The following is a 12024-nucleotide window of genomic DNA, read 5'->3' as shown; positions in this document are numbered from 1 at the left end:
ATGCCTGCTAGTCGAACTTTTGCCAAAAGTATGGTGCATGGGGTGAAATTCCTGCATTGGACGTACATTTTAGTTGTCGACAACAGATGAGAACATATCCGAATTGTGGAAAAAAGTAATCTTTAAAGATGGAGGTTATCAAGTTACGACCAGACACATAATGTTCAATCTTGATTAGTGATGAGCGAGCACTACCATGCTCAGGTGCTCGGTACTCGTAACAAACAGTTAATGCTTGGATATGTGCGACTCGAGTGCCCAAGTATAATGGAAGTTATTGGGGGACTCGAAATTTTTTTCTGAGATCTTCCGGAAAAATGAGTGAGTTCCCCATTATACTCGGGTGCTCGAGTCACGTCCATCCAAACATTAATTGCTTGTTATGAGTAGTGGTATGGTAGTGCTCGCTCATCACTAATCCGGACTACTCAAATTAGTTTCATACAGAGCAGGGCTGTGGAGTCGGTAAGCCAAACCTTCGACTCCGACTCCTCAATTTCTCTTGCACCGACTCCGACATATATTGCTTATATTTAAGTGAAAAATGTATTGTAGTACATGAACATATGTCTGTGAACATCAGACATTTAATAATTTTTATGATGCAATAATCAAGATATTTGGATAGAACATAAAATATATTTATTGGAATACAACTTTAGAACACAAAAAACTAATAAATTGTAAATATGTAATACACTATATAATATACAGTAGATTACATATATATATATTGTGTGTCTGTATATGTGTCTGTAATATATATATTTATATTGTATTACATATTTACAATTTATTAGTTTTTTTGTGTTCTAAAGTTGTATTCCAATAAATATATTTCATGTTCTATCTAAATATCTTGATTATTGCATCATAAAAATGATTAAATGTCTGATGTTCACATTGTACTACAATACATTTTTCACTTAACTATAAGCATTATACTAAATGTTATTATTTAGTATGTTTTTGTTGAAAACTATTTTTTGCCACTTACAAACATACTAAATAACATTTGTGCAGTCCATGAATTTGTTGTAAGAAATAGAATTGCCTCCATCAGATCCTCCTTCGCAGATGACCTCAAATCTGACCTAATAATTTTACGGCTAGAGAACAACCTCTCTACAGTAACTTGGGTTGGAGGCAAAGTCGTAACCACATAGGCAACATCTCTAACAATTTCCGGGTATAAAGGAATTGCCTCATCCACAGTCAGTTTTGATGAACCGTTGAATTTTTCTATTTCTTTGAGAGCAAGTGAAAAATTTTACTGAAATCTGGTCAATCTGCTGCTATAGGAGACTGAGTGAAATCTTTTTCCTTGCAGCAACGCTTTGCCTGCTCCATGTCCTCCAAATACTTGTCAAAGTTAAACTCCTCATCTGATGAGGATGAAGATATGGCAGCAGTAGCACTGTCAGGACCCAAGTCCTCTTCCGCCTGGCAGTCCTGTAGCCGCTCATCCTAACTGCTACGTCAGTCAGAGCTTCTTTTCCTTTAGTAAGCTGTTGATCATCAAGCAGTATACAATGACTTGGGGCCACATAAACAGCTGCCAGAAGAATTTTATTTTCCAATAGCTGTGTCTCTCTCTGTTTCATTGAAGCAGAAATGCCATCTGCGATTAAACCACCTCTTTGGGACAGGCAAAATAGCAAGTTCTTCCACTCCCTTATGAAAATGCAAGGAGTTAATCCTCAGCTTGTAATTTTTTTTAGTCACGGTAAATGGGTGATTAAGCAATTCCTTCAATTCAGCCACCTGTGTCCATTGACCTTCATTTAAGGTTACTTGAGGGTTCACCATATCTATAAGAAACGATTTTAATTCAAGCAATCGCTCAGTTATTAAATAAGTGCTGCTTCACCGAGTGGCTTGATCAACAATTGCCCCTTTCCCAGTACGTCTCTTCAAGATGGAATCAATTTTCGGGGGTTCTGGCGGCAATAACCAACTTCTTCACTTTTCCAATTAGATTTCCAGCATGTCCGCCCAGTTTCACACATCCGGCTTTTCGCCGGTTTGGCGGATGTGGCGCACGCCAGTACAGTACGATACAGTACAGTGGCAGCACCGCAACTTCCGGGTCACATGTTCCGGTCACATGACAGCATGTGACCGGCGTTTGTCACGCTGCCACTGTGCTATATACACTGTACTGGAGTGGGCCGCATCCGCTAAACCGGCGAAAAGCCGGATGTGTGAAACCGGGGTCCCTCTTACAGACTCTCTCTTATTGCCAGATGCAGCGTGTGCACAACACAGCGCATGTGATGAATATGAAAGTGTTTTGAAGCAGCTTCAACAAGATCATCTAATTCTAAAGTATCATTTTGCTGTTCTTCTGTTGTAATATCTGTTTATTCCTCAGTTACATGAGCAGCACTGTGGCTCCATCTCACACATACTGAATCCTAAATTTTCTTCTAGCTGTTGTTCATTACTCTCATTCATCAGTTTAATTGTACTTATGTTTGAAGCATTGTTCGTTACAATGACAAGAACCTGTTCTTTTTTGAGTTCATAATCTTGCAGAACTTTTTCCACTAAGGCCTGGAGAAACTGGCTGCTGTGATGAGCTTTACTATCTTTTACTGCCAGTGACTTGCTAACAATTTCTTTCTTGTTACAAACATATCGAACATTGATGGCAAAATAATTCAGTGAAATGCAGTGACTCTGACATCCAGCAAAGGCAATGGGTGAAAAGATATGACATTCAGACACAGCGTTTTGTGAGGATCCTCACACAGAATGAGCAGTCAGTTTGTGGTGTTTTCTAATCTGCTTTTGCTATTGAAAGGTTTTTGAGCTCATAAATAATGCTTTCAAGTGATGCGTTTTTTTAAAAAGTTGATCTGCTTTTGCAGCTGACAAACGTATCCTCAAAAAACGCAGCTAAAACGCTGTGTGTGAATGTAGCCTTAGATCAGGAATAGAACAGACATTTATAGGACATTTCATAACTTTCTCAAATTCCTATGAAAAAATATTCAGCACATTCTGCATTGCACTACTGTCCCCAATTTATTATATATTTTAGGAGTCGGAGTCGGTGCATTTTATACCGACTCCGACTCCACCAAAATGAGCTCCGACTCCAACTCCACGACTCCGACTCCACAGACCTGATACAGAGTTCTAACCTCCCGTAAAACATAACAGAAATACTCACATTTCTGGCAAAATTTGATACTTCATACTGCCTGAATCCAGCTCCTTGTAGAATCCGCCTGGCATCATCATACATCTGAGCAGTAAGTTCTTGATCAGGAAAAGTAAGTTGTTCTTTCTCCTTCCATTTAAACATCATAGTTCCCCTCTCCAAAGTGAGCTGATATAGAGATACGTGGTCGTCACATTGCTCCAAGAGCCTGTGTAATGTGCTGTGCCAGGATGCCAGGCTTTGACCCGGGAGGCCAAACATTACATCCACTGAAGTCCGACCAGGGAAGATCTGGCATGCCTCCTCTATTGTGCGTTGTGCATCTGCGGCTGTGTGTGTCCTTCCAAGGAGCCGGAGGTCATCATCATCCAAGGACTTGAACCAATACACAAGTAGGACAGAAAAAGGACAAGTAGGAGAAGATGGAAAAAGACATAACCCTTTTATTATTCAGTATAGGCATGTACTTTGTTTCAAGATACATGATATGACATTACATGACATGTCATCATGATAGTGTGGCTTCTATCCTTTGCCCTAAAGACTACTGTTCCAAGTGCTTTAGGCAATGCAAAGGCAGACCAGATCTCTCACATATTACGTAGGATGCTCACGGTCTACAGGAGTTTTATTATATATTCATGCTAGCATCTTGGCTCCCATTTATAACAAGGTGATGAATACTTTGCACAATGGATCATAATGGTCACCAAGAGAAAACATTGAATTTATTAAGATATCGATGTGGGGTCAGATGGTTTTAATGCAAGAATAGCCTTGCGGTTTACTAAAGTACATAAGTTGGGAATGGACTAGAAGACCACTGTCCACTATTGTGAGAGGTCAGAAGTCTGGTCTAGATTAAGGGTGACCTTCTCATACCAATTGTCTTTTGGAGAGGTGTAAGTAATACAATCCTGATAGACAGTCAGAAGTTAAAGGGGTATTCCCATCTCCTATCCCAATATGTAGTAGGAATATTATTATTATTAATAATAATAATAATAATAATAATAGCAAATATTTCCAATTAGAAATGTAGTCTAGTTCTCCTGTTTAGCTACGTCACTTACCTCATGTTCAGGGCATGGCAGTAGCTTAGGTATCCATGGTTATGACACCCACACAGATAGTGACAATTAGTTGCTAGTGGTGATAACAATGGACCTTAGGTATCCATGTTTACAACCACACATAGAGTCACAATTAGTTGTTAGTGGTCATAACCATGGATAGCTAAGGTCCTGCAATGCCCTGAACAAGAGGTAAGCGACATAGTGAATGAGAAGAACTATACTACATTTCTAATTGGAGGCATTTTCTAATATTATTATTATTACTACACCTACTACATATTAGCATATTATCGAGAAGATGGGAAAACCCCTTTAAGTGCAGAGCTACAGTAAGCTCCAAGTCACTATTCATAGTGGTTGTCTGTCCAATTTCACCAAATAGCCACATTAGAGCCTACAAGATGATGCAAGAATATGAGCCGGTAGCAGTAGGATGTACTCACCTGTACTCCCACAGAGAGACGATTCACCCCCGCATCCCGGAACTGCTGCAGCTTGCTCTGCCCTGATGATGTGGGATTAGCCTCCAAACTGATTTCAGCATTAGGCAATAAATATGCATGCTTAGAGATCTCCTCCAACACCGCACTTATGGTGGATGGACTGGCAAGACTGGGGGTGCCCCCACCAAAAAATACCGAGGGTACTCTGTATATAGAGAAATAAACAGGTTTCTGATTTAAGCTCTTTATTCATTTATTGCAAGCCCTACAAGATTTTATGGTGCTGTTTAACCGTACAAGCATCAGAATGTTTAACCTATTACAGCTCACAATTGCTCAGCCTATACACTGAAATGCTCGAGTCATTGACTTCCCTTATACTCGGGGGCTCGAGTTGCGCCCATCTGAGCATCCAACTGCTCGTTAAGGCTACTTTCACATTTGCGTTCAGCGCAGTCCGTCACTATGGAGAATAGCGCAGTCCGTTAACGCACTGCGCTATTCTCCATAGACTTGTATGGACAACGCACTGTAATGCAAGTGTCAGCGTTGCATCCGCTGGACGACGCAGCGTCGTTATTTTGACACTGCATCGGGCGGAAGAAACGCAGCATGTAACGTTATTTTGAGCAGCGCAATCCGTAGGATTTCACTGCGCATGCTTTTTTTTTTTTTAAAATCACAAACTTTATTTTGTCTGTCGGTGGCCGAACGTCCCGAACCACCAGCATGTGAGAGTGCTCAGCTGAACACCCGGCCACCAGCATGTGAGAGCGCTCAGCTGAGCGACCGGCCGCCGGCATGTGAGAGTGCTTAGCTGAGCGACCAACCGCCGGCCTGCCCGGCCGCCGGCATGTGAGAGCGCTCAGCTGAGCGACCAGCCGCCGGCTATTGAGAGCGATCAGCTGAGCGACCGGCCGCCGGCTATTGAGAGCGATCAGCTGAGCGACCGGCCGCCGGCTATTGAGAGCGATCAGCTGAGCGACCGGCCGCCGGCTATTGAGAGCGATCAGCTGAGCGACCAGCCGCCGGCTATTGAGAGCGATCAGCTGAGCGACCAGCCGCCGGCTATTGAGAGCGATCAGCTGAGCGACCGGCCGCCGGCTATTGAGAGCGATCAGCTGAGCGACCGGCCGCCGGCTATTGAGAGCGATCAGCTGAGCGACCGGCCGCTGGCTATTGAGAGCGATCAGCTGATCGTTCACAATAGTCTGCTGCCGGTAAAACTGTAAAGAAGGAAAAAAAAAAAAAGCTTTCCGTTGTTTTGTACGATCCGTAGTATCCATTGTGCCACTATATGCAATGCATCCGTTACACAACGCAATGCTACAGAAGCCGTCCAACGCAAGTGTGAAAGTAGCCTAAGAGTACTGAGCACCCAAGCATGATAGTGCTCGCTCATCACTAGTTATCAGCTAAAATGTCTTGCACTATGATCATTTTCTTGCGGAAATGGAGGTGCGCTTTAGATAGAATATACATTGCCCCCCCAAAAAATCTCCAAATACAAGGAAATTGCATGAAAACAGTTGCTTTTGCCTAGAGGTTCCCCAAACTGCCCACCACAAGACTGTGCTTCCCTGGTGACTTGCCGCCATGTCTCACCTGCGCACTTGGCTGAGCTGGATCAGAGTGCGAGCTTCTTGCACCAGACAGGAGCGGATGGGTTCCTCATTGTCAGAGCGAGTAATATATTTGTTGAAATTGCAGTAGGTGCAGCGTTTCTCACAGTATGGCGACTAAGGGAAGAAGAGGCAGTCCGGCAGAGGTCAACAGCGCTCATCCTTATATCAATCAGGACATACGTAGTGCAAGTAAAACAATCTCTGGGCATAAGTATATAGACCACCACTGCCAACTGTGGGAAGTATTAACCCCTTCATGATGTGTGCTGTACATCACACAAAACCAGTGTTCATTAATGTGCACAGAGCTGATTGTTATGTTCTGTTTTCCAGGCGCAGCAATCTTGGCTCTGCTGTGTTCTCATTATATTAATTCAAGTCCTTCTTGGGAAAAATTATAATGTCTGTAGACTGATGTAAGTATAGCAGAGCTGTGTTGGTAATGTGTTCACTAATAAACTGTGTGTCTTAGGCTATGTGCACACGTTGCGTAACTGCATGCGTCCTGCGTCCCCAGCACAGTCTATGAAGATTATGCAGGAGCCGTGCGCACGTGGCGTATTAGAGCGCAGCGCTTCGGCTGCTACCCGAAGCGCGCGTTCTAAGAAGTGACATGTCACTTCTTTCGTGCGCTCTACCTGCAGCCCCCGCTCTGTCTATGGGAGGGGCTGCACTCAGAGCGCATGGAATCGGGTTTTTTTTTTTTTCATTACGGACTGTTTCTTCAGCGATTTGAAGCGCACGTGTGCACTTCAGATCGCTGCAGAAATTTCTGCAGGGACAAACGCTACGTGCGCACATAGCCCAACACGAGTGCAGTGTGATTTTTCTCTCGCCCCGTAGACTTGAATGGGTGCGAGTGAAATAGGACACTCACAGCATCTGCGACTGTTTTCTCGGTCTGATTAAGGCTGAGAAAATAATCACTCATGGGAGCGGGCCTATAGAGTAATACTGGTTTGAAAGGAATGCGATTTTTAAAACGCATTCCACTGACTCCGTATAACTGAACGTGTGTGCTAGGCCTTAAAGTAAACATGATAGCTGATACACGTTGCCAAATCTTTGGGCCGCAGCTACCAGGCCCCGGCTCTATGATCGGGCAGCGTGCACCAGGCCCCGGCTCTATGATCGGGCAGCGTGCACCAGGCCCCGGCTCTATGATCGGGCAGAGTGCACCAGGCCCCGGCTCTATGATCGGGCAGCGTGCACCAGGCCCCGGCTCTATGATCGGGCAGCGTGCACCAGGCCCCGGCTCTATGATCGGGCAGCGTGCACCAGGCCCCGGCTCTATGATCGGGCAGCGTGCACCAGGCCCCGGCTCTATGATCGGGCAGCGTGCACCAGGCCCCGGCTCTATGATCGGGCAGCGTGCACCAGGCCCCGGCTCTATGATCGGGCAGCGTGCACCAGGCCCCGGCTCTATGATCGGGCAGCGTGCACCAGGCCCCGGCTCTATGATCGGGCAGCGTGTACCAGGCCCCGGCTCTATGATCGGGCAGCGTGCACCAGTCCCCGGCTGTATGATCGAGCAGCGTGTACCAGGCCCCGGCTGTATGATCGAGCAGCATGTATCAGGCCCCGGCTGTATGATCGAGCAGCGTGTACCAGGCCCCGGCTGTATGATCAGAGCTGCTGTATGATCAGAGCTGCAGCATCTCAGAGAAAAACAGACTTTAAAGGCCACCAGAGACTCACAAATAGCAGGTGGGGAGAAGCTGCCAGGGTCTGTTTATCAGTGACCGGCAGGTCTCTCTCTATGCAGGCATTCAGGAGGAGCCCTGTCACTCCGGGGTCCCTGGCGGTTTTTAAAGTATATTTCCTTTGAAATACTACAGCATCACACTGTCAAAAGGCTGAAATGTTACCACCAGCATCTGATATGTGCTGACCTTGATGGGGATAGCAAGTTGAATTTAAGTTTGGCTGGAAATGTGCAGGACAATGAGATATTATCACACAAATAATATCACTATTATGTCAATGCCAACTAAAACATAAAGCCCCATGCCATGATGAAAATACCCAAAAGATCCTGTTAGTCTGTAGGGTGCCACCAGCTGTAAAGTTTGGTTATTATGCTGCAGTAATAGAGCAGAACAACTGAAAGGGAACCTGTCAGGTACAATATCCACCTAGAACGACGAGCAGTTCTGGGTGCATATAATTATTCCCTGCCTAACCGTCCCTGTATACACTAGCATAGATAAAGGGATCTTTAGAAAAATATAAAAAATATATGCTAATGAGCGCGGGGACTAGTCCCCTGGGTGTTAGACCCCTTGGCTAGTCGGCCCCCTTAGCATGTAAGCACGCACCTGTGGGCGTACCAACATGGTAATGAATGTGCAGCGTCAGAGGCGTGCTTACATGCTAAGGGGGACGACTAGCCAAGGGGTCTAACACCCAGGGGACTAGTCTCTGCGCTCATTAGCATATCATATGGGATCTTGAGAAATACTTTTTCTTCTTTATCTATGCTAGTGTATACAGGGACGGTTAGCCCGGGATTAGCAATATACACCCAGGACTGCTCGTGGTTCTAGGTGCATACTGCACCTGACAGGTTCCCTTGAAATGAGCCATATCATATCAATGGTTGTGAATCAGGTGTTGAGCGAAACAAAATAGCACACCCCTTTTTTTATCCACATATATTTGGCCAAGTCTTGTTAATTTTACAGCACACCAAGTAGTCCTCTAATGATAATCTACTGCTGATTAAACTGTGATTTTATCAAAACTACACTAAGCAGCCCAGTAAGTGACACAGAGCTGGCATCAGGATCTCTGCCCCTACATTATGCTGCTCTCAGATTAGGTGGCAAAACCTGGTGACAGATTCCCTTTAGTTATTTATTAAAATAATTAAAAAAAAAAAAAAAAGCCACATGCGCTTCCTCATAATTTGATGCACAGCCAAGATAATGCATACACTAGGGGCTGCAGCCTGTAGCCATATGCTTTATCTGTGCTGGCTATCTATATGGGGGACTCTACGTCATTTTGTTTTTTTTTTTTTTTTTACACCCCACTTTCGGGAGCTAGTGTGAGGGCAACCAACCAATCACAGACGCCTGCACAGACGATGGGCGGAGAAAGGAGGACTGCAACCAATCACAGACGCTGGCACAGAGGGTGGATGGGGAAGCAGTGCATATTCATAAGGGTTAATGAGCGGAACAGGAAGCTTGATTGCGAGCCCCAATGGGGACAGTGTTGCCAATGTATGTAAAGCGCTGTGGAATTAACAGCGCTATATAAATGAATAAAATATTATTATTATTAGTGTAATTCTATTGCTTTAATGATCACGTCAGGTTTTTTTTCCCACTGCACTTCCCAATCACAGTAATGCCAGTAGCAAAGATGGCGACGGTATTAAGGGGGCTTTACACGGTAGCGATATCGCTAGCAATTTGTAGCGATAGCGAGCGTGTAAGTACCCGCCCCCGTCGCGCATGCGATTGTTTGTGATCGCTGCCGTAGCGAACATTATCGCTACGGCAGCGTCACACATACTTACCTGGTCGGCGGTGTCGCTGTGACTGCCGAACAATCCCTCCTTCAAGGGGGAGGGACGTTCGGCATCACAGCGACGTCACCGCAACGTCACTAAGCGGCCGGCCAATCAAAGCGGAGGGGCGGAGATGAGCAGGACGTAACATCCCGCCCACCTCCTTCCTTCCGCATTGGGGCCGGCGGCAGGTAAGGAGACGTTCCTCGCTCCTGCGGTGTCACACATAGCGATGTGTGCTGCCGCATGAGCGATGAACCACCTGGATAAACAACCCTTACCGATTTTTGGTTTTGGAACGACCTCTCCATGGTGAATGATTTTCACCATTTTTGAGGTCGCTTAAGGTCGCTGGTCAGTGTCACACGCTGCGATATCGTTAATGACGCCGGATGTGCGTCACTAACAACGTGACCCCGACGACAAAACATTAACGATATCGGAGCGTGTAAAGCCCCCTTTAGTGTGATTGGCGCAAATCCTAGCATTTTTAGTGGCTGAAAAACAGGTGTCAAACATGCGGAGAGGGGACTCGAAAGTCATGGGGCGAATATCAAAATACTCGTTGAGTAACGGATATCGCAAAAACCTACATATTAGTGCGAGTAACAAATAGTGCTGAGTATATTCACTCGTCACTATTATTGGCCCATTTAAATGGGCCATTATTCAGGAAGACATTTTAAGAACACTCATGTAAATGGGCCATAATTCAGTGGCTACAGGTCAGCCGCACACACAGTGGTGATTGTTTGCTGGGACCTGTAGTTCCACAATCTACAGAGCAGAGTACAGAAGTTACAATAAGCGGCCTGTGTTCCTGAAAATGCCAGGGCTAATTTCAGTCCCAGTCCGGCCCTGACACCATGCACTGACTGTGGCAGCCACTCACATGCACATAGATGGCCGCCGCCTCCTCTGTACACAGCTTCTCCACACCACACACGTCCCGGCTGTGACACCTGCTGCTGCCGATCACCTTCCTCACCACGGCCGCCAAAGACGCACAGGACCGCAGCGAGGAAAGTGCCATCCACAATGTCAGACTTCCGGCCTGCCCCCTGCTGGAGGCTACGAGTCATAGCACCGGTCAGTGAGGGAAAGATCCCTGCAAATGTGACGTGTGTGTATCTCTAACCTCTGCACATGTATTGTGTAATGTAAGCCATAAACACTGCTTATGTATAGTGTATAAAATCCATAACCACTGCACATGTATATTACCCACTGCACATGTATATTGTATATAATCCATAACCACTGCATATGTATATTACCCCACTGAACATGTATATTGTATGTAATTCATAACCTCTGCACATGTATTGTGTAATGTAAGCCATAAACACTGCTTATGTATAGTGTATAAAATCCATAACCACTGCATATGTATATTACCCCACTGCACATGTATATTGTATGTAATCCACTGCACATGTATATTGTATAATCCACTGCACATGTATATTGTATGTAATCCACTGCACATGTATATTGTATAATCCACTGCACATGTATATTGTATGTAATCCATAACCTCTGCACATGTATATTGTGTAATATAATCCATAAACACTACTTATGTATAGTGTATATAATCCATAACCACTGCACATGTATATTACCCACTGCACATGTATATTGTACGTAATCCACTGCACATGTATATTGTATATCATCCATAACCACTGCACATGTATATTGTATGTAATCCATAACCACTGCACATGTATTATATTGTATATAATCCATTACCTCTGCACATGTATATTGTATGTAATCCACTGCACAACAGGGCCGTAACTGCCACGGTCGCAGAGGTCGCCATTGCAACCGGGCCCGGGAGGTTATGGACCCGTGGTCGCATTGCAGATCAGCAGCCAGCTCCTTTCTGTGAGAGAGGAGCTGCGCTGATCTGTTGCAGACCACGCGGCCGCTATATGACTCGCTGCCGCCACTGACACCGGGGCCCCCTGCCCGGTGTCAGCGGCATCAGGGCCCCCTCCCCCGTCGTCGCGCACATCAATGATAAAGCATAGAGCCGCCTGTGCCGCTCCATGCATCATCATTCTCCTCCCGTGCCTGTGCGGTGACGTCACTCCTGTGCTGTGCTGAGAGCAGTGCACAGAGCACAGGATGGGAGGATGCTGACAGGAGCAGCGGGGGAACGGAGGAATAAGGTGAGGACAGGAGT

At 45.5% G+C, this 12024-nt stretch overlaps 1 protein-coding gene across 3 annotated transcripts in view; it reads right to left on the bottom strand.

Moving 5' to 3' along the window:
- RSAD1 (radical S-adenosyl methionine domain containing 1) overlaps nucleotides 1-10879 on the bottom strand; it is a 33567-nt gene extending 22688 nt beyond the window's left edge. For all 3 annotated transcript variants that reach the window (XR_012754259.1, XM_075349668.1, XM_075349669.1), the window contains exons 1-4: nucleotides 10723-10879; nucleotides 6294-6427; nucleotides 4689-4893; nucleotides 3179-3544 (exon numbers count right to left, since the gene is read on the bottom strand). Coding sequence is in view for 2 of the 3 variants with exons in the window: in XM_075349668.1 (XP_075205783.1) it covers nucleotides 3179-3544; nucleotides 4689-4893; nucleotides 6294-6427; nucleotides 10723-10863 (846 nt within the window). In the remaining variant the exon portion in view is untranslated. The remainder of the gene's footprint in view (nucleotides 1-3178; nucleotides 3545-4688; nucleotides 4894-6293; nucleotides 6428-10722) is intronic.
- Nucleotides 10880-12024: the final 1145 nt, after the last annotated feature.

Source organism: Anomaloglossus baeobatrachus, chromosome 5 (assembly GCF_048569485.1).
Source record: "Anomaloglossus baeobatrachus isolate aAnoBae1 chromosome 5, aAnoBae1.hap1, whole genome shotgun sequence".
Classification (NCBI taxonomy): domain Eukaryota; kingdom Metazoa; phylum Chordata; class Amphibia; order Anura; family Aromobatidae; genus Anomaloglossus; species Anomaloglossus baeobatrachus.
The sequence above is the reverse complement of the archived record's forward strand: the minus strand, read 5'-3'. Positions and strand labels throughout refer to the sequence as shown.